We start from the raw sequence: 23,204 nt of genomic DNA, 5'->3' as shown, positions 1-23,204 counted from the left end.
ACCTTCACTGCAGGCTTTACTGAAGAGTCGCTCACGCTTTCAGTAGACTCCTGCCTCACTGTAACCGGTGTTTTAATGGTGCTTGTGGCCTTCACCTTTTTGGTGCTGGACGGTGTGGGGGTCTTTGCCAGCTTGCCAGTTACTTTTCCATCCTTTGTCTTTACAGTACTCGGTGTTGGAGTTAAAACCTATAAACCACAATTTATTTATTTTTTTAAATTGGGTTTGCTTGAAAGACATGCACAAAAAGCACGTTCTCTAGTTCGGTGGAAGGGAAATATTACACCAACAGGAGGTGACCTCGTATGCCAAGAATACCTGTGTCGTTTCCTCCTCATCACTGTCTGTGTCACTACTCTCAGAGGCATCCGCTGGTGCCAGCTTTTCCACTGGTGGTGTCTTTGTTAGCTGAGAGGATTTCCCTTTGGCTACATTGGTGTTAGATGGAGTAGGTGAATCCAACTTCTGCTTTGTCGGCAGTTTCTAATAAATAAAAATAGGAAAAAAAAAAGTAGCCCCCTTTAATAAACACAATAGACTGACAGACTGCGCAGCTTGCGGACATCAATTAATAGCCTGAAGTGCAGCATATAGCAGTACCCGAGATTCTGTTTGCTCTTCTTCAACATCTGATGAGTCGCTGCTGTCTGAACGCTTAGCTGCAGCAGCTGCCTTTGTGTTTGTGAAAGCCTTGGCAGGACTCCCTACTTTGGCCGCAGAATTTGGTCGCATTGCAGATTTTAGTGCTGGTGGAGCAACTTTCAAGGATGCATTTAATACCTAGAATGTAAAGTCACACGTTTGACATTAAATACAATTAAGGTAAAACCCTTATTTCTCTGAAAACACACCACGTGATCTGCAGTACATACAAAAAGGCTAAGCAGAGAAAAGTTAGTACTTTATATCCATCATATGAAAATACCCAGATCAATCAGTGAAGTATTAACAAAGTTACAAGGCTGTCCCTGCATAATATATTGGCATAGAACCCACACATCACGCACACATACTGGCATCCAGCTCGACTTTCAAAGAAAACACGCAATTCAGCTCAAGTATCTGGTGTTGACCGGACCAAGAGGAGCAGGGACAAAAGTACCTGGGGCCTTCATAATGTGAGGGGCCAACCTTGTGTGGCCATGCCCCCAAGAAGTTGCTGAACCAGGCCCCGAAATGCCCAACAGCTGTGTCTAGAGGTGGCAACGGCTCTACGCTGTTCTTCACTTCCCTGTTACTGCCATACCCAGGAACACAGTACGAGTCAAGATACAACTCCCTTCCAGTAAATTATGTTTCCCCAACAATGCCAATGTCCCTGACCCATTGTAATAATTGGCAGCATACAGCATTCTTAGCATAGTCTTTAAGATGACCAGTGTTCTAGAGCGGGCGTTTCATCTTGGGCACGTGCAACAACCTGAAAGGGGGCAGCATAGAACCTTAGTATTGGAACCACAACATATAAAGAATTTTGAAGACCTAACACCTGCATCTTATGGTTAGAGTAAAATGATAGTTGGACATTTGGTTATGTGGGGTTCAGAAGAGTATACACATTGGATTCTGCACTTGTGGAAGGGTCCTCACCAAAGAGAGGAGAGACCGACCTCAGATCTATCTACTCATGGCTTTGGGCCAACTTACTAGGTCTGAAGCTGTAGTCTTCTCTTCAGTAACAATAACTTGTGAGGTCTTCGGAGAGAAGTAGCCTTGACTTCAGCAAGCCAAGCATAAAACATACACCAGCATAACAACATGACTGAAGAGTACCTGTTACTTCTTATGTAGGACTGAGCAAAGGCTATCTTCCAATAATTGTAATGTACCCTTTTCTTGAACAAATCCAAATAATTTCTTACCCATTAAATTGCAAAAAACTATAACGCTTGGTGCAAACTTGTTTAAATAGTTTGTCAACGGCACAATGTGCTAAATAAGTAGAGACATAAAGCAAAACATGGTAGCAGAATAATAATAGTTTGGTTCTACAAGCCGATCAAGACTATTAGAAAACTGAGGAAAGGGGTCATCTATAGACATAAGAGGAATAGTCCCCAGATAACACATACCGATTTTACATTGCTGTCCGATTCACTGTCGTCTGAGCTGCTCTGTTCATCTGGTTGGGGGACCGCGGAAATCTGTGGTTTTCCCTTTGCAATTAATGCTGGTGTGGCAGGTTTTGGAGTTGCTACAACAGGCTACAGGACAAAAAAAAATATATAAGATACAAAAAGGTTATGCAAATTATTCATATTATTTATTGACTTTCCCTTGAATAAGAACACAGAAGTTGCAGAGAATGGCACCACAAATTGTATGCTGTACCTTAGGTTCTTCTTCCTCGTCAGAACCATTCGTTTCTGAGCCGTCTTCTGGATGTAGTATAGGTGCTGCTACCGCTTTGACCGGTACAGTCTTCCCTACTGTTGCTTTAGGAACAGTTTTTACAGGCTCATCACTGTCCGATTCACTGTCGTCTGAGCTGCTCTCTTTACCTGGTTGGGAGGCTGTGGATGTCTGTAGTTTTCCCATTGCAGCTACTGCTGGTGTGGCTGGTTTTGGAGTGGTTACAACAGGCTATAAAAAAAAGAAAAAAAAGTACATAGAAAAAATAGTGTCATTTTTACTGACCCTCCCTTCAACCAAGAATGATGTCCCTCACAGATTACCGTTTTTTCTTCGGAATCCGAGGAGTCACTGCTCTCCGAATCAGCATCTGAATCTGGTGCAGATTGTTTAACTGCCGTAGAGGGTGTGCTTGGAACTGAATTCCTAACAGGAACAGAAGAACTGCCCTGGAAAGAACAGTAAACTAGGGAGTTAGTTGTATAAATATTGCATACAGGAAGATTACACAATAACTGATTTTAAACAAATTCATTGTACAAGAACTAAATATGGAAACAAGCTGAGTCATTATTAGAATAAATAAATTATAATTCAAACATTTCTAAATGGGTATAAAATCGCCTTTGCCATGTGCACTTTTATATTTGTGTCCAACATTCTCCTTGCCGATAACAATGAACTTGGGATGCAATGAAAGGTGAGAATTTGTCGCATGGAAATACTTATAAGCTGGCTAAATAAAGACAGACAAACAAGATGAAATTTTGTGTATCGTGTACTAAATACCGTTACTGGTTTCTTGTCGTCGCTATCTGATGACTCAGTTTCTGAACTGTCCTCTTCAGACTTTGGTGCCTGCAGTGGCGTTTTGGGCTTTCCAGCAGGTGTTGAGAGCGATGGGGTCACTGGTTGTTTTTTGCCCGTGGATACCAGGTGAGGAGTGGCAATTTTCTGGTGAAGTGCAAAATATGAGAAATCTAAACAGAACTATCAAATTTGAAATAGCTGCTCAACTTAAAGGGGTAGATGTGCACACTTTATTTTATATGTTTGCATATATATAGGCAAGATCATATGGAGGGGGGGGAATACATTCTTAGCTGCCAACAATTACACACTTTCAAGACAGACATAAAAGCTGGAACTTTGTGTACTGTTAACTGAATACCTTTACTAGTAGCTCGTCGTCACTGTCCGATAAGTCAGTTTCTGAACCGTCATCTGCAGGCGGTGGTGCCTGCAATGGGGTTTTGGACTTTCCAGCAGGTGTTGAGAGTGGTGTCATCATTGGTTGTTTTTTGCCCGTGGCCAGATGAGGAGTGGCAATTTTCTGGTGAAGTGAAAGAAATAAAAACCAAAAAACAGGATTTTTATACTTGTGTTAAATCCTTTTATCTGAATACACTGGGCCATGGAGATATAGAGCATTCTTTAGGAATTACAGAAGTGTAAATGGCCAAAGCTCCTCCCTCTTCTATATCTTCATTCTGCAGTGAGTTTAGCTAATGTTTCCAACGCCGCTCCACAGGACAGAACCATAAGAAACAACCACCAAGAGGGAAAAACCACCACCCAAAAAACAATAAGTTTTTGATAGAATTAGAGCGAAAAAAGATTGGGAAGTCAGTGTCCCGCTAATGGGATTCAGAGAAATGTTTCCCGCAAGTATAAAAATTAGAGAATTATACTCACGTTAACTTTCTTTCCTTGAAATACTCCACGGCAGACAATTAGTTGACTTAATTAGCGGAGTTGTTGACAAGAAAAAAAAAAATCCTCACCTGGAGGGTATACAAGATGGCTCCTCCATCCTGGCGTCTTTAGCAACTTCAAAAGTCACTATAGAACACAGGTGGGAAACATAGGGCTGTCATGGAATTTTTCAAGGCAATTAACGCAAGTATAATTGTTTGACAGATAACCTAGGTTAATTCTTAATACCACTTTGTCCATATAGTGTCCGTATAGATGTTGTGAAAGGCCTGTATGTCTCCCGCTTGACTAGCAAAGGCGATTGCCACTAGCAACAGTACTTTTAGAGTGACCCACTTGAGAAATGCTCTGTAATGGTTTGAATGGACCTTCAGTTAAGGAATCCAGAAGTGTATTAAGGTCCCAGGGGGGCTAGGAACGGTTTTATTCTTGGCCACGTCGCCGTGATGCCAGCTTGGCATCAGGCAGAATGCAAAGAGCGCCTATCTGTACCTTCAATGGGGAGGGAGCTAGTCACTTAGCAAAGTCTCCCCACGTGCCACCTTGTCCACGGAAGGATGCCTATAGTCTAGTACATTCACAGAAGGAGGCAGTTTCATGATGAAACTCGTGTTCAAGTTTGAACCTGATGTGTCAGAGACTGAGTTTTGACCAGTCTTTCCTGTGAGAGTGATACTTTGTCCTGCTCTGTATCTATTTGTACACCTAAAAACAGGAGTTGCTGTGAGGGTACCATATGACCTTTTGATGTGTTGATCAACCAGCCGTGTTATGGTAGAAAGAGAACTACCTGAGCTGTAGCCTCTTGGACCAACTTCTTTGACTTTGCTGTGACCAGAATGTCTTCCAGGTACAGCCATAAAGCTATATCTCGCTCTCCGAGTGCTGCTATCAGAAGTATCAGGACCTTTGTAAAGGTTCTTGGGCACGTAGCAAGGCCGAACGGGAGGCAAGAAAACGGAAAGTGTTTTCCCTGTATACAGAATCTTAGAAATTGCTGGTATTGGGTTGTGATGGGGATATGAGAAGAGGATTTATGTACTTACGTTAAATCCGTTTCTCTGATTCCGTCTGGGGGACACTGCTTACCATGGGTTGTGGAGGGAGCTTGGGGAGTTGGCACCTAACTAGTTAACTTTTAGTACTGCCGACAGACCCCTCCCCTCTACATTCCCCCTGGACTCTTCAGTTTATTAAAAAGCCCTAGGAGTAAGGCCAGTCAAACAAGAGCACACAGAAGAACAGAAGAAGGGAGGGATCGCAGTGTCCCCCAGACGGAATCAGAGAAACGGATTTAACGTAAGTACATAAATCCTCTTTTCTCTTTCATCCAGTCTGGGGGACACTGCTTACCATGGGGACGTTCTAAAGCAGCCCCCTAAGGGTGGGACTACTCTGAAAATCCCGCTCGCAAAGCATTACGAGCGAAATCTGCACCCGTAGATGCAAATACATAAAATTGGTAAAACTTTGTAAACGTGTGGACAGAGGGCCAGGTGGCTGCTCTGCAAAGCTGGTCCGCAGAAGCCCCATTTCTCGCTGCCCACGACGCCCCTACCGATCTGGTGGAATGGGCCGAAAGTCTCTCCGGCACAGGACGGTTAGCCTTTATGTAAGCATGTCTAATGGTTGCCGTAATCCATCTAGCGATGGACTGTTTTGAGGCTGGCCAGCCTCTCTTACTAGCATCATAGAGAACAAACAAAGAATCTGTACGTCTAATTTGAGAAGTTCTTTTTACATAGATGCGCGAGCCCTAACCACATCTAACTTTTCCATAGTCTGGTGGTGATCAGATTGTGAAGAGGATGAAAAAGCCGGAACTACAATTTCTTGGTTAAGGTGAAAAGCCGAAACTACCTTCGGAACGAAGGAAGGAAGGGTTCTTAAGACCGCTCTGTCCTCGTGGAAAACCAAATATGGTTCCCGACAGGACAAGGCTCCTAAATCCGAAACTCTTCGAGCAGAAGCGATAGCTAAAAGAAAGAGGACCTTCCAGGTCAACCACTTTAATTCTGACACACGCAAGGGCTCAAAAGGAGGCCCTTTAAGCATTTAAAGTACCAGGTTGAGATCCCATGGTGCTGTCGGCGGAACATAGGGAGGCTGAATATGCAGTACTCCCTGGAGAAAAGTCCTGATATCCGGTAAATCGGCTAATTTCATATAGAAAAAACCCGAAAGTGCCGATACCTGGACCTTTAGGGAACCTAACCTGAGACCTGCCTCCAGGCCACCCTGAAGGAAAGCTAACAAGCGAGTGAGGCGAAAGGAGGATGAGTGGCAAGTCCTACCTTCGCACCATCTAATGTAAGCTCTCCAAATCCTGTGATAGATGCGAGCTGAAACTGGTTTTCTAGCTCGCATGAGGGTGTTTACCACGTTTGGGGAGAAACCTCTAGCCCTCCAGAGGCTGGCTTCAAACAGCCATGCCGTTAAACTGAGCTGAGGTAAATTCTGGTGTAGGAATGGACCCTGAAGGAGAAGGTCGTCTCGAGATGGTAGACGAAACCCTGGCCCTTCTGCCATGGAGATTATGTCCGCGTACCAGACTCGGCGTGGCCATGAGGGAGCTACCAGAATTACTGGCAGACCCCCCTGCCTGACCCGTCTGAGAACGCGAGGAAGCATGGAGATAGGAGGAAATAGGTATTCCATCCTGAACTCCCATGGCATGGTCATGACGTCTACTGCCACGGCTAAGGGGTCTCTTGACCTTGCACAAAACCTGGAAACCTTCCTGTTGTGTCTGGAGGCCAGGAGATCTATGTCCGGAAGGCCCCACCTCTGAACCAGGGACTGAAACACTTCCGGATGCAGAGACCACTCCCCCGGCATCATCTGGTTGCGACTGAGATAGTCTGCTTCCCAATTGCGTATTCCTGGGATGAATACAGCCGATATTGCCGGAACATGAAGTTCTGCCAAAAATCTGGGCTGCAATTTTCATTGCCGCTGCACTCTTGGTTCCTCCCTGTCTGTTGACATATGCCACAGCCGTGGCATTGTCGGACTGAATTCTGACAGGGTGGCCCTGGAGGAGGGATTGTCCTCCTTTGAGGGCTAAGAAAATAGCCTTCAGTTCCAACAAATTTATGGATAGGGATGATTCCTGAACCGACCAAAGGCCCTGAAGCCGGAGGTGAAGGATTACCGCCCCCCAACCTTTCAGGCTGGCGTCTGTCGTTGCTATGACCCACGCCCCCGGAGAGAAGGATCTGCCCACTGTCAAGTGATCCTGAATCAGCCACCACTAGAGAGATTCTCTGGACTTCGGGGATAGAGAGATCTTCTGTAGGTCCAGGCGTAGATGGGATCCTGACCACTTTGTTAACAGATCCCACTGAAAACAGCGAGAGTGGGCTCGAGCAAAGGGAATGGTCTCGAAGGAGGCCACCATCTTTCCCAGCAACCGCATGCATAAGTGGATTGAGGGTCTGGGAGAGGACAAGACCTGGGAAGTTATACTCTGAATTGAGGTGGCCTTTTCGACAGGCAGGAACACCTTTTGTTGGCTGGTGTCCATGATGAGGCCCAAGAAGACCATGCGCTGACACGGACCCATCTGTGATTTCTTCAAGTTGATGAGCCATCCGTGGCTCCTGAGAACCGCCAAGGCAACGGATAAGTGATAACGCAAACAACTCTCTGAGGAGGATTTGAAGAGCAGGTCGTCCAGATAAGGCACGACCTGGATGCCCAGAAGGTGAAGACGAGCTGCCATAACCGACATGACTTTTGTGAAAACCCTCGGCGCTGTGGAGAGGCCGAAGGGGAGGGCCCGAAACTGATAATGGGAGGGTCCTACAGTGAATCTGAGGAGGGACTGATGGCCCTTCCAAATGGGAATGTGGAGGTATGCATCTTTTATGTCTATGGAAGCCATAAATTGATCTTTCTCCAAACCGTTTATGACCGACCTCAGAGATTCTGAGCTGAACCTGGGTTTCCTGCTTCTATCTGGGAAAACCGGCAAGGAAGTACTCTTGCCCCCAGTTGCCTGGGATATCAAGGTATCTAATTCCGGACCGAACAAACCTGCTGCTGAAAAAGGAATGATTTCAACAGACTTTTTTGATTCCGCATCTCCTTCCCAGGATTTCAGCCATAGAGTTCTTCTAGCTGAAATGGATGCAGCCTGTATAGAGGAGGTGACAGCTGCTGAATTTTGTGCCACCTCATAAATGTACCCCGATGCCTCTTTTAAATGTAAGGCCAGGGGGAGTAATTCAGAACCCTGTAAGGCCTCTGCCAGCTGGTCTGCCCATACTTCCATGGCTCTAGCAACCCAAGCTGAAGCGAATGTGGGTCTAAAGGACGAACCTGCAGCCGCAAAAATAGATTTCAGTTGGGATTCAACCTTCCGGTCACTGGCATCCGGAAGGGACACAACCAGGAGCTGGAAGTAAGGTGTGTTTAGCCAAACGGGCTATGGGGACATCTACTTTTGGGATACTTTCCCAACGAATTACCTCCTCCTCCTGTAAGGGGTACAAAGGAGGAGAATCTTCTGGGAACTGAGAACCTCTTCTCAGGTAATTTCCATGCTCCTTCTGCAATGTCTACGAGTTCCCTAGACGGGGGAAAACGGCAAGCCTTTCTTTTGGCCTTTTTAAAAAGAATTCTGTCTCTAGGCGTAGGATCCTCCGGGTCTGGGAGGTCCAACGCCTGTCTAACTGCAAAAACCAAATCATTAACAAATTGGGTTTTAGAACTATCCTCCTGTTCCGAAGACTGAACTTGGTCAGAATCGGAATAAACTGCCCCCTCATCCTCAGAAGATTCCTCAGAATCTAAAAGGACCATGATAGGGTTATCCGATCTAGGTCTCTTTCTTTTAGCGGACGGGATGTTTGGGGACTCAAGCAACAAGTTAAGTTTATTTAAACCTTTAAGGAAAGCTGTAGACCATGCCGCTTCTGTGGGGATAGGGGTTTGGTCAGAAAAGGAAGAGGAAGGTCCTGGTAAAGACCCTCCAATGGACCCTGTGGTAACAGGGAGGCCCAGCTGAGTGCCATTATTAGTAGCCACCGAAGTAGCCATATTAGATAGCAATTGGTTAGATTGTAATACCATCTGAGCTAAGGAGGAAACCGACTGTCAGGGAGGCCACCCAGGCCGGTTCCTCCGTCAGAGGGGCTGTGGACTGATGAGTCGGCACAGTGGAAGCCCCTGCATCACAGGCAGAACAGAGCGCCAATTTAGGGTCCCCCTGCCCACACGGTAATTTAACTTGACATTTTGAACAAGTGAAATATTTTGCAATAGGGCCCTTTCCCTTATCTGTCATTCTTATAAAGGAAGGCACACCAATCACACAGATTTAAGGGTTAATCTAGCTGTGTAAACAGAGAGAATAGAGAGAGATATGTATGCAGGAAAACAGATTATATAACAAGAAACAACTAATCTATAATAAAAGTTGTACTTGTAATAATTAAACACCAAATGTTTGTAGGCAAGTAGGAGACTATAATGTAAACCTTACAAGCCTACTTTTTTCCACAGAAATAAACAATATGTGTGTTTAAAGGCAATACTTAGCCCAGGGCCATAAAGGAGAGAAAGTCCACGGCAGTTTGTCCAGTGCCTGCTCCCTCAGCTCTGCTCTCTCTTCCCGGGCTTCCTTTGGCGCCAGAAGACTGGGATATACCATCTCTCTGTGGAAGGAGGGGGGAACTCTATGTATTAGCTCCCCCCCCTTCAATAGCTCCAAAAACGTTTTTTAAAAAAAAAAAAAAAAAAAAAAAAATGGAGCGTGGCAGACAGTGGAGACGTCTCCGCAGCGACATACCCGGCGCCCTCCTCCTATGCATGAGGGGGGGAACCGTGGTATAGCCCCCCTCCTCCTCTCTCCGTAGCGCTGCTGGCCCGAAAATCCAAGATGGCCGCCGCTACTTGTAATGCCAGCGCCGGTTATCGGGGAGGCTGGAGGAGTGCAGCGGTCCATGAGACCGCTTGTCACTGCTCAGTTTAGGCACCCTTTTTTTTAAGTTTCCCCGTCAGTGAGAGCCTCTGGCTCCCATCTGACAGGAGAATGCCTGCGCTGCTGGCTGTGAGTGTGTTCTCCATTATAGAACTCACTCCAGCGCTGCCACCTGTAATAGTGAATAAAAAAAGAAATAAAAGAAATAAAATCTTTTAAAATGATACTAGAATAAAAAAACACTGCCCAACTCCAGGGAACCTGAAAAAAACTGAAGAGTCCAGGGGGATTGTAGAGGGGAGGGGTCTGTCGGCAGTACTAAAAGTTAACTAGTTAGGTGCCAACTCCCCAAGCTCCCTCCACAACCCATGGTAAGCAGTGTCCCCCAGACTGGATGAAAGAGAAAATATGCATCTTTCAGATCTTTTGCAGTCAAGAAGTCTCCTTTCTCTATCCCTTTGAGGATTGAATTGATTGATTCCATACGGAAACGTCTTGCTTGTACAAAACGATTGAGGGAATGTAAGTCCAACACAGACTCCTGATGCCTAACAGTTTTGAATAGAACCTCATGCCTTCCTTGACTGCCGGGACAGACACAATAGCCTCTGCTTCCACCAGACTTCAGAGGCCGTCTCTTAGGGCTTGTTGCTCTATAAAAAAATGTTGTGTTCCGTGATTGGATAAATGGGTTTCTTTGTGGCCAGGTGTGAAATTCTATGGTGTAGCCCCTGACCACTGGACCTTTGGTGGTTTGTTTCAAAGTCTCCACCAAACACGCAACCCTGCCGCTGGCCGTAACTAGCAGAGACTGGATCTGAGAAGTCATTGGATCCTTTGCTATCCTTGTTTACACCTTCTTGTCTTAAAGGGTTGAAAGGACTGCCCTTGCCATGGTATTCAGCTGTCTGAAATACTGTCTTCCAGGTCTATATGCACAAGCTTCTCTAAATGGTTGTCTAGATGAACTATATCTAGATATAGTCTGTTCAGAAGCAGGCCAACCTGCGTTACAGAGGACCAGAAGATCATCAGCTTTCCTAAACTCTAATGTCCTTCCGACATATCTATAACGACTTAAGAGCCAATAAGTCATGATTCCTCTTCCTCTGAAGACAGATTCTGATCCAATATCGGAAAACACACTGTCCTGATTTAAGCGGAATTTTTAAACCACATTAGGCTGAAAACAGTTATGAACAGAGAACAGCCCTATCCATCCTGGAAATTCAGATAGGTAGATTTTTACGACAGAGCCTCCAAGTTCAAACACCTGCCAGGTCTTGTATATGTGTAAAGTAAAAGGGGAGTGAGCCTGTCAGCACTAACTGTAGGAAGCTAAGACACCCTTATTTAAATAAAAGCAATATATCTCCTCAATTTATTATGGAGTGTATCTTTAAACCTATTAACAATACTGGTTGTAAGAGAACAGAGGTTTTTACGAGATGATGCACAGCTTGCTCCCTTTATTTTCATCAAACCATATTGGTAAAAGTAGAGCATATTAATGTAATTAAAATTCACCCTACTCCTCGCAAACAGCTTGACAAAACATGAGGAACCTTCAAGAACAGAGCCCTCTGCTACCTCGCACCATTTCTGGGAGGAATACTCAGGATCAGATCCTCCCCAGGACAGGACAAAGGAAGAACTTGGACGCTTGCAGGACCCAACCTCGAATGAGTTCTTCAGAATCTTCTCCATGGGAGAAGAAAACTTAAACAGCCCATGCACTGACTTAGACAGGATTGTTAGGACGCAGGTACTGCCTAAGGGCATGCTCAGACATCTGGGTTCATACGTTGAAGCTTCAGTGAAAAGAGTAAGGAGGGTCCGTTTCCTTCAGCTACACCCTGTGAACATGTAGCATGTTGCGGGAGCAGGTTTTTGGCCCAGGCTGGTTCTGCCAGATCAGTGGCGAAAGCCGCAGGCTTGTGCGTCAGGCGACGGTCAGCCTTGCATGATGCCATAAGCTGTCAGTGTCCACTGAGAAACGTAGACTGACATTTTAAACAATTATAAAAACGGTTATTTCTGAAACATCTTCAGTCTCAGACATGACAGGTAAAGAGGAGAAAGGGACAGTTACAGGGTACACAATAGAGAAAGGCAGCCCAGCAAAAAAGCACCATGTCCTGTGGGCAATCTTTATAGAAAAGAGGGAGAAGCTCAAACATAAAAAAAAAAACCTTTAAAATATTTAAAGTGCCTCGTAAGGAATGAAAAACATCAGAATTATACAGAAAGTAATGATATAATTTAAAGTATTATTATTTTAAAGAACTGCTTTACTTACAGGGGTAAATGTGTACACTTTAGTTCATATAAATGCATGATGCATATATGAGGATGACTCTAGGGGACAAAATCTAGTGCATAAAGACAGACATAAAAGCTGGACCTTTGTGTATTTTTAACAATACCTTTGCTAGTGGCTCGTTGTCGTTATCCGATGACTCAGTCTCTGAACTGTCATCTGCAGGCTGTGTTGCTTGCAGTGGTGTTTTAGCCTTTCCAACAGCCACAGGTGTAGAGCGCAATGGTGTCGCTGGTTGTTTTTTGAGTGTGGAAGTCCGACGGGGAGTGGGAATCTTCTGGTAAAGCATCAGAATTATACAGGTAGCTATGATGTATTATATCTACAGTATGATTTTAATTTTACAAAGAAATTTAGGAAGTTTAGGAAAAAGGAAACAGTGGTGCCAATTGAATCAGAAGCTAATTTACAAGTCAGTGGACCATCAGGGGAAACTCATGGAAACATGGGGAGAATATTCAATCTCCATGCAAAAAAAGAGGATTTCTGTACTTACGTTAAATCCGTTTCTCTGATTCCGTCTGGGGGACACTGCTTACCATGGGTTGTGGAGGGGAGGGGAGGACGGGAGTTGGGACCTAGCTAGTTAAGTTTAGCACTGCTGACAGACCCCTCCCTTCTACAATCACCCTGCCTCTTCCTCTTCAGTTAATTAAAAAGCCCTAAAGAGAAAATCAACCAAGAGCACACAGAGGAAAAGCAGAAGGGAGGGATTGCAGTGTCCCCCAGACGGAATCAGAGAAACGAATTTAACGTAAGTACAAAAATCCTCTTTTCTCTTTCATCCAGTCTGGGGGATACTGCTTACCATGGGGACGTTCTAAAGCAGCCCCCTAAGGGTGGGACCGCTCTGAAAGCCCCACTCGTAGAGCACTACGAGCAAAATTTGCATCCGCGGATGCAAACACATTAAACTGATAAAATTTTGTAAAGGTGTGGACAGAGGACCAGGTGGCTGCCCTGCAAAGCTGGTCTGCAGAAGCCCCATTTCTCGCTGCCCACGACGCCCCTACCGATCTGGTGGAATGGGCCGTCAGTCTCTCCGGCACAGGACGGTTAGCCCTTATGTAAGCCTGCTTAATGGTAGCCGTAATCCATCTTGCAATGGACTATTTTGAGGCTGGTCAGCCTCTTTTGTTAGCATCATAAAGAACAAACAGAGAATCAGTACGTCTAATCTGAGAAGTTCTTTTGACATAAATACGGAGAGCCCTGACCACATCTAACTTTTCCATAGACTGCCGATTAGAATGAGAAGTCGATGAGAAAACCGGAACAACAATTTCCTGTTTGGAACAAAAGGAGGGAGTGTTCTTAATAGCGCTCTGTCCTCGTGAAAAACCAGATATGGTACCTGGCAAGACAAAGCTCCCAATTCTGAAACCCTGCGTGCAGATGCAATCGCTAAAAGAAAGACGACCTTCCAGGTCAGACACCTAAAATCTGCCGCAAGTAATGGTTCAAAAGGAGGCCCTTTAAGCATATCCAGTAGCAGGTTAAGATCCCATGGTGCTGTAGGCGGAACGTAAGGAGGCTGAATATGTAAGGCTCCCTGAAGAAAAGTCTTGAAGTCTGGCAACTCCGCTAACTTTAGGTGAAAGAAAACTGAAAGCGCAGATACCTGAACTCTTAAGGAACCTAAACGGAATCCTGCTTCCAGCCCATCCTGAAGAAAGGCCAATAAGCAAGGGAGACGAAAAGACGTGTGACAGGACTTATTTTCGCACCATCTGATATAGGCTCGCCAAATACGATGATAGATGCGAGCCGAAACCGGTTTTTGGAGCTTGCAGCATAGTGTTCACTACACTGGGGGAGAAACCCCTAGCCCTCCAAAGGCTGGCTTCAACAGCCATGCCGTTAAACTAAGCTGAGGTAAGTTCTAGTGACGAAAAGGACCTTGTAGAAGAAGGTCGTCTCGTGACGGAAGACGATATCCTTGTCCTACCGCCATGGAGATTATGTCCGCGTACCACACTCAACGCGACCATGAGGGAGCTATTAAAATTACCGGCCGACCGCCTTGCCTCACTCGTCTGAGTATTTGAGGAAGCATGGGGATCGGGGGAAACCGGTATCCCAACCTGAAATCCCATGACATGGTCATCACGTCCACCGCTACCGCTAAGGGGTCTCTTGCCCTTGCACAAAACCTGTGAACCTTTTTGTTGTGTCTGGAGGCCATGAGATCTATATCCGGAAGACCCACCTCTGAACTAGAGACGGAAATACTTCCGGATGGTGGGACCACTCCCCCGGCATCATCGCATTGCGACTGAGGTAATCGGCCTCCCAATTCTTTATTCCTGGAATGAACACTGCCGAGATTGCTGGAACATACTGAAAAATCTGAGCTGCAACTCGCATTGCAGCTGCCCTCCTGGTTCCTCCATGTCTGTTGACATATGCCACAGCCGTGGCATTGTCGGACTGAACTCTGACTGGGTGGCCCTGAAGGAGAGTCTGGGCCCCCCGAAGAGCTAAAAGAATTGCCTTCAACTCCAACGTGTTGATTGATAAGGCTGATTCCTGAACTGACCAGAGCCCCTGGAGCCTGAGGTGCGGGACTACTGTCCCCCAACCTCTCAGGCTGGCGTCTGTTGTGGCTATGATCCATGACCATGGAGCAAAAGACCTGCCCATCGACATGTGATCCTGAATCAGCCACCACTTTCGCCCCCGGAAAGCGAGATCCTCTGGAGATCCAAACGCAGGTGGGATCCTGACCATTTTGTCAACAGATCCCACTGGAAGCATTGAGAATGAGCCGGACCGTAGGGGATCGTCTCCAAGGAGGCCACCATCTTTCCAATACACAAATGAATTGAGGGACTGGGAGAGGACAAGACCTGAGATGTTATACTCTGAATTGAACTGATCTTTTCCACAGGCAGGAACACCTTCTGCTGACTGGTGTCCATGATGAGTCCTAGGAAGACCATACGTTGGCACGGGACCACCTGGGATTTCTTGAAGTTTATCAGCCACCCATGGCTCTCGAGAACCGCTATAGTGATAAGTGCTGACGTAAGCAAATCTCTGAGGAGGATTTGATGAGCAAATAAGGCACGACCTGAACTCCCTTTAAGTGAAGACACGCTGCCATCACTGACATGATCTTCGTGAAGACCCTCGGAGCTGTGGAGAGGCCGAAAGGAAGAGCCCGAAACTGATAGTGGGAGGCCCCCACTGTGAATCTTAGTAGAGACTGATGATTGCTCCAAATGGGAACGTGGAGGTATGCGTCCTTTATGTCTATGGAAGCCATAAACTGATCTTTCTTTAAGCTGTTTATCACCGACCTCAGGGACTCCATCCGAAATTTGTCCACTCGTAAGTGCACATTGAGGTTCTTTTGGTTTAAAATAGGTCGAAAGGACCCGTCCGGTTTCTTGACCAGAAAAAGATTTGAATAAAATCCCTTCCCTTTCTGGTCGTCTGGGACCATGCAAATAACTTTTTGCGAAAGAAGAGAGGCGACACAGGCCTGTATTGCCTGTCTTCTTTGTGGATTTCGGGATAGCGGGATTACAAAGAAACGATGTGGTACCGGACCCAGCAGGTCTATCATGTACCCCCTTGATATAATGCCCCGAATCCAAGGGTCTTGGGACAAACCTGCTGCTGAAAAGGGAATGGTTTAGACGGACTTTTTAGATTCCGAATCCCCCTCCCAGGATTTCAGCCATAACGTTCTTCTTGCTGAAATTGACGCAGCTTGAATAGAGGACACAGACGCTGTGCTCTGAGCCGCCTCATAAAGGTACCCCGATGCCTCTTTCAAATGTAAAGCTAGGGGAAGTAAATCAGAGTCCTGTAAGGCCTCTGCCAGTTGTTCTGCCCATGCTTTCATGGCTCTAGCAACCCAAACTGAAGCAAATGTGGGTCTAAAGGAAGAACCCGCTGCTACGAATATAGATTTTAGCTGAGATTCCACTCTGCAGTCAGTGGCATCCTGCAGAGTTGCTGAGCCCGGGACTGGTAGGAGAGTGTGTCAGGCCAAGCGGGCTACTGGAATATCTACTTTAGGGATTCCCTCCCAGCGAGCCACGTCCTCCTCCTGCAATGGATACAGGGAAGAGAACCTCCTGGGAACAGAGAACTTTTTCTCTGGCTGTTTCCAGGCTCCCTCTGCAATATTTCTGAGTTCTACAAAAGGGGGAAACCGGATAACCTTCCTTTTGGCCTTCTTAAAAAGACTTCTGTCTCTAGGACTAGGATCCTCCATTTCTGGGAGGTCCAACGCCTGTCTTACTGCTAAAACCAAATCATCAATAAACTGATATTTAGTGTTCTCTTCCTGTTCCAAAGGTTGAACCTGGTCAGGATCAAAATTTGTTTCCCCTTCCTCTTCTGAAAATCCCTCCGAATCCGAAAGGACCAAAAGAGAATAAGCGGATCTAAGCCGCTTTCTTTTAGCAGGGGGCAGGTCTGGGGATTCAAGTAACTGGTTAAGTCTGTGCAAACCCTTTATAAATGCTGAGGACCATGCCGGTTCTGTGGGAACAGGGGGCTGGTCCGTAAGCAAAGAGGAAGGTTCTGCTATAGCCGTTCCAGTAGAACCTGTGGCAGCAGGGAGCCCCAAGGGTGTAACAGCATTGTTAGCCGCAGAGGCTGCCACACTAGTCAGCAACTGAGTAGTTTGAGGGATAATCTGTGCTAAAGAGGAAACCGACTGTCAGGGAGGCCACCCAGGCCGGTTCCTCAGTCAGTGGGGCTGGAATGAGCTGGGATTGCGCAGAGGGGACCCCTCCTTCGCAGTCAGAGCAGAGCGCCAACGGGTCCTTCTGCCCACATGGTAATTTAACCTTACATCTAGAACATATAAAATATTTAGCCATAGGGCCTTTTCCTTTATCTGACATTTTACAAGGAAAAGCACACCAAACACACTGGCTAAAGATATATTGAGATAGACAGAGGGAGCAACAAGTAACCAACTAATCTGTAATAAAAGATGTACATGTATGTGTGTAACAGACAGTGCGATATTTGTGCAAGTAAGAGAACACAATATAACCCTTACTAGCCTCCCTCTTCAAACCACAAAATACAGTTTGTAAATGGTTAAAGAAAGGTTTTGGTACTTAGCCAAAAGGGCCACACAGGGGAGAAGTCCAACTGCAGTGTCCTGGTGCCTGCTCTCTCCAAGATAAGTTCCTTCCCGGGCTTCTCTAGCGCCAGAAGACCGGACTGTACCACTTGTGCTGAAGAGCAGGGGAGCTCTGTGATAGTTCCCCCTCTTGCAGCCTTTTGTGTCTCTTTTTTTTTTAATTTTCTTTTAAAAAGGAACTTATCCTTCTTGGCAGAGTTATAGAGACCCCTTAAAAGAGGTCTCCTGCAGCGATAGATACCCAGATGCCCCCTCCTTTTCATCTGAGGGGGGATCTTGGTATGGCCCCTGATCTCTCCTCCTCCTCCTCTTCTTCTGCACCTCCGCGGACCGATGACGTCATCATGGCTGCCGGCAAAGTATTCCGATAACCGGCGCTCTATGCCTGCAGTGGCAGCGCCGGTAATCGGGGGAGCCACCAAGAGTGACAGTGGTCCGGGAGACCGCTTGTTACTATAATCTGACCGCTAATGCTCTGCCATTGAGAGCAGTCTGCTCCCTCTGACAGAGCCCGGTCATGCTGCCTTGTTTCTGGGAGTGTGCTCTCTATTATAGAACACACTCCCAGCTCTGCCCTAAGCCTAACTATTGTTTAAAAATAAAAGTAAAATTAAAGTTATTAAAAAAAAAATACAAGAAATAACTAGCTGTTTTTAAAAACCTGCCCAACTCCTTTGGGCACCTAGAAAAAACTGAAGAGGAAAAGGCAGGGGGATTGTAGAGGGGAGGGGCCTGTCAGCAGTGCTAAATTTAACTAGCTAGGTGCCAACTCCTGTGCTCCCCTCAACAACCCATGGTAAGCAGTGTCCCCCAGACTGGATAAAAGAGAAAGCACCTTGGTCAGAATCAAACACAGGGTGACCGTACTACAAGACAGCCATACTAATCACTGTGCCACCAATAGATTGTTCATAATCCAAGAAAATCCATTGTGTTGTGCAATAAGACTTAAGTTCAAAAAGGAGTTCCCAAGTCTTGCCTGAACTAAAGGTTCTCCAACCTAAACTCTTGGAAACCCAGATAATCTTGCACCTAACAAACACCTGGACTGATCTCCCAAAAGCTACCATTTCCAATATACACCATTTCCCGTTTTACATTACTACTTCTTTTGCGATTTATATAGAACGGTACAATGATCGTAACCAAATCTTTACCTGGGACACTTCTTCCGTGTGACTATCAGAGTCACTGCTACCCGACTCTCCACTTTCCGGTGGTTTGGGGTCAGCTGCAGTTGTTTCCGGCTTGGAAGCCTTGGCCCAAGATGCTGGAGTTGCCACTTTCTTCGGTGATACTCCTTTCTTTGGTGTTGCATGGACCAAAGCAGCTACCTTCTGGTGCTGCAATATATAAAAAGAGAAAAAAAAAATAAGGAAAAAATATATAAAAAAATATAAAAAAGTAAAGCAAGATAGATTACCAAAATTCTACATTTCTAAACCAGTCATAGTAGAGAAGTTCGTTAGCATCCTAACCCTAGCCAGATGAGCTATACTCATGGTTCTATTTCAAACATGAGAGAAATGATCACATTTTTTGACCAGTAACATTTGTCTAACATTTTAAATACGACTATTTAAAATTGGGCAACAACTGCTTGTTTACCAATTTCACCCAAAGGGTAGGCATCCCACCACGTAGTACTTACATGGGGGTCCCCTAACCCTGGACACCTCCAGAGCCACCAGGTTAATGGTGTGGATTAAACACACAAGCAATGTTACCTCTGGCTCCTCCTCACTGTCTGAGTCGTCACTGTTCTCAGACGCCCCTGCCTTGGTAAGACTCTGGGTTTTCCCTAGGGAAGAGTCAGTCTGGGATGTGGTTATGGCCTTGGTCAGTGGTGTGTCTATTTTGACCTGAGAAGCTGCGATTACAGGCGTTGGCATCTTCTGCTCCATGAACACAATGTAAAAATTAACAAATTAGAAAATGGGTTGACTAAGCATAAGATTCCAGAGCAACCATTTTAATTCACTTATCTGGCACAGGAAATAATTGGAACAACGGTTATACTATGTGCAGTGCTATGAGAATACCTGTTTTACAGACTCTTCCTCACTCTCTGACTCGCTACTCCCTGAACTGCTCTCTGCCTCTGGTTGTGGCGCAGTGGGTGGGGTTTGTGCCTTTAACTTTGCGGTCTGTATACTAGAAGGACCTGCTGGTCTGGGAGTCAATGCCACCACCTACAAACAAATGAAAAAAAAACAAAAAAAAAAAACATTGGTGCATAAATAATTATAGCACAGAGCCAAAAAACACACAACAATGCAGGGGCGGGTTCACATACCACAATAACTCAAACCCAAGATCATTGGTTTTGAATAGAACAGCATGAAGTGCTTCTTAATGCAGTTCAGCCCTTACGTCTGTAAGATGATGCAGCGGCCGGGACAGACATACACAGAGGAATGAACACACCTAGCCTCCCGAACATATTAATCCCATAAAAGAAAAAAAAAAAGAAAAAATAAAAAAAGCCCACAGAAGGTAAAAGCCCTTTAAAAAAGGCCCTTTTATAATCCCTATAGACTATTTGTCAAAGAATAGAAATTGCAGCAATAATGAAAACTGATGCTTTTGCTTTTCCAATGACTGGCTGAATGCTTGAACCATGAGCCAGTACACATTAAGTTACTGCTGGTGCCTAAATTAGTCTTTTCTATTGAGGTCAATGGATACACATTTTCTGGCCCCTTAAAAAGTTCCTGGTGACTCCTCTTAAATATGGCTTACTGGTTCCCGAGTTATACAGGATTCTGAACACCCCCTCCCTCCCCCCTTTCAAGGCTTCTAGCTCTGAAAATCTTCTCCAACCTGTAGAAATGTCCAAAAGGAAGAGAGTCTTCCATGTAAGAAATTTCAAGTCCAGAGTCCAAGCGTTCAAAAGGTGGAATGCTGCAAAGTATTTGACACAGTTTAAATCCCAAGGAGCAACATTTGGAGACTGTACATGAAGTACACCCTGTAAGGACGTCTGCACATCATGCATCAAAGTAAGTCTTCTTTGAAAGAATACAGAAATTTATGTGTTTAAGGGAAAGCTTTGCCATCTCTCAGTGACATACTAGGAGACACGTGGAAACGTGTTTCGCGTCAAATCAAGGAGACAAGCGCTCCCCATCCATTTTTTACTAATGTTTGAAAATATAGTTGGGTGATCCATATTTCACCACCGTTGCTCATTCACTATTCAGCATGGGATTTAAGAAAAATACTTGATGTGGAACAGTGCCAAGGTGTAGTTTCTTGTTATCAGCTAGAGCGCCAAGGAGAGAGGGGAGGCAGCATTTGGTGGGGAGCGGTTACAAAGAACCAGGATTGCCCGTGTAGTGGGAGGAGCCAACAACCTGGTGTGGCTCCCACTCTCTTCAGTGGCTATGGAGGGGGCCCTAAGAAGTTCCTGTACAGAAATTTGACTTGGTGGTCTTGATCATCATCATCATCATCATTTATATAGCGCCACTAATTCTGCAGTGCTGTACAGAGAACTCATTCACATCAGTCCCTGCCCCATTGGAGCTTACAGTCTTAAATTCCCCAATATAGACACACACACACAGGGAGACATACAGAGCGGGAGAAACTAGGGTCAATTTCTTAGCAGCCAATTAACCTACCAGTATGTTTTTGGAGTGTGGGAGGAAACCGGAGCACCCGGAGGAAACCCATGCAAATACGGGGAGAACATACAAACTCCTCACAGATAAGGCCATGGTCGGGAATTGAACTCATGACCCCAGTGCTGTAAGACAGAAGTGCTAACCACTTAGCCACCGTGCTGCCCATATGTTTGGTGAAGAGTATGTCTGCTCAGAAAATCGGTCTCCCAATTCTACACCCCTGGGATGAAGACCACAACGATGACTTAAACATAGTTTTTGGCCCAATGAAAGATCCTGAGTGTCTATCACGGCTAGAGGACTCTTGAGACCACCCCGGTAATTGAGGTATGCCATGGTGATTGGAACTGTCCAACTGCATCTTCACTGTCCTGAAAGTGGTCTGCACTGACCAGAGCACAGAAAACTGCTTGCAAGTCCAACACATTGATTGGAGCGATGGAGTTCTGCAAGGTCCAAAGACCCTGAAAACTGGCATACAGCTACCCAACCCAAAGGCTGCCATTTTTCGTAAACAAGGTTCAATCCCAGATTGAGAATGGACGACAAACAAAAAGGAGCGACCGACGCACACATGGGGGAAAATGGAATACCTCACTGGAAAGGTTCAGATGAGACTTTTTTCCCCACTTCAAAAAGTTCCAGCTGAAATTCCCTTGCATGAAACCGAGTAACCTGGACCGCCCCAGAACTCTATGCCATCTTGCCCAGAACCTTCAGGCAGACGTGTACTTAAGTCTGTAAGGCCCGAATCTTGTTCAGTGGCAAAAAGATTGCCCAGGTAAGGAATATTCGTATCACCCGTGGACCCCAACAGAGCCACCATGATCTTAGTGAAGACCCGCAGGACCGTGACAAGACCAAATGAAAGAATTTGTAATATTCCAATAGAATGGAAAACCTAAGAAGGGACTGAAGGGCCTCCCAGATGGGAACATGTACATACGCGTCCTTGATGTCCAGAGCCACCAAGAACTAGTCCTGTTCATTGTTTACTCCATCTTGAACTTGAGCATACAGTTGGGTGTCTAAAGATTTGAGGATCAGGATTGGCATGGACGAACCAGGAACAGGTTGGAATAAAACTCCAAACTTCTTTGATTTCTTCAGAAGTGGTTATATCAGTTCCAGATAATCAGAGTGGATGAGTAAGATGCTTTGTTCAATCTGCAGGAAGCACTGTGGAAGGGGGGGGGGGGGGGGGGGGGGGAGGGGGGTACCTGAGGAGATCTATCATGTACCGCTCGTCTCACCCAGGCATCTCTGGTGGTCTGAAACCAACGAACCTGGAAGAGGAATAGACGGGCTGGTCCCAGCTTTCCACAGCCTTCTTCGCCCAGGCAGATGCCAAGGCAGGCCTTTAGGAGGCATCTGCTGCCACGAAAATTAACTTAAGGATGCCCTCGTCCTTTACAGTCTGTACAGAGAATGGGGATTGTAGTTTGTCAGATTCTGACTGATCTTTCCATAAGGAAAATGGCAGAGTGGATTTCTAAAGAGGAGGAAAACAAAAGTAGACCCTGCTGCTAAGTCTCTAGACCTCTGACCCAAACTGGTTCCTCAGAGATTGCCACCACAGGACCTTGACTTAGCTCCCTACAGACACAATCAGTCAGACTCCCTGAAGAACTGGAGTAAAGTTGGGGAGGACTGGCACCCAATTGGCTACTACATGTCAGAACTAGAGCCCCCAGGTGCACACAGTATCCGATCAACAGACCATCAGCCTGTGCACATATAGTCTCTGCCTGGCTCTCCAGAAGTCAATTTAGCATTGCATCGTGCATAGTAAGCTTAGTCATAGAAGTCACCCCAGCCTCAGCCTTCGAGGATCTCCCTCTGATACGAGACGCAAATACGAAAAAGAAAGTGAGCCTCCAATACAGCCCCAGTGTCCAATAAATCTGAGGGACTAGCCACTCAGAACACCAAACCTACAACCTGGTAGTTTACAGACAGGAGGACAGAGAAGGGGAGTGCTGGAGCTCCAAGATGATTGCTGTTCTGGTGTTAAAAGTGAAAGACCACCAGGGAGAGGGAAGAAGCACCTCCCCCCAGGGGCCATCACTGGGATGGACAGCCTCCACCACTAATCTAGTGCCTAGCAGAAAATTACTCTGGTGTTGTAACTCCACCTGCCACATCCCC

At 45.9% G+C, this 23,204-nt stretch overlaps 1 protein-coding gene across 6 annotated transcripts in view; it reads right to left on the bottom strand.

Annotated features, from left to right (window-relative positions):
- Positions 1-23,204, bottom strand: part of TCOF1 (treacle ribosome biogenesis factor 1) — a 56,133-nt gene that overhangs the window by 17,814 nt on the left and 15,115 nt on the right. For 3 of the 6 annotated variants that reach the window (XM_075210052.1, XM_075210054.1, XM_075210055.1), the window contains exons 8-19: positions 19,470-19,619; positions 19,155-19,322; positions 18,585-18,770; positions 12,421-12,591; positions 3,524-3,685; positions 3,142-3,306; positions 2,676-2,801; positions 2,332-2,583; positions 2,073-2,204; positions 601-780; positions 319-483; positions 3-188 (exon numbers count right to left, since the gene is read on the bottom strand). In XM_075210052.1, the coding sequence (XP_075066153.1) occupies positions 3-188; positions 319-483; positions 601-780; positions 2,073-2,204; positions 2,332-2,583; positions 2,676-2,801; positions 3,142-3,306; positions 3,524-3,685; positions 12,421-12,591; positions 18,585-18,770; positions 19,155-19,322; positions 19,470-19,619 (2,043 nt within the window). The remainder of the gene's footprint in view (positions 1-2; positions 189-318; positions 484-600; positions 781-2,072; positions 2,205-2,331; positions 2,584-2,675; positions 2,802-3,141; positions 3,307-3,523; positions 3,686-12,420; positions 12,592-18,584; positions 18,771-19,154; positions 19,323-19,469; positions 19,620-23,204) is intronic. The other 3 variants (XM_075210053.1, XM_075210056.1, XM_075210057.1) reach the window with 3 other exon arrangements.

The sequence above is a fragment of the Mixophyes fleayi genome, chromosome 4, assembly GCF_038048845.1.
Source record: "Mixophyes fleayi isolate aMixFle1 chromosome 4, aMixFle1.hap1, whole genome shotgun sequence".
Classification (NCBI taxonomy): domain Eukaryota; kingdom Metazoa; phylum Chordata; class Amphibia; order Anura; family Limnodynastidae; genus Mixophyes; species Mixophyes fleayi.
Note: the sequence above shows the minus strand (reverse complement) of the source record. Positions and strands in the feature narration are given on the sequence as shown.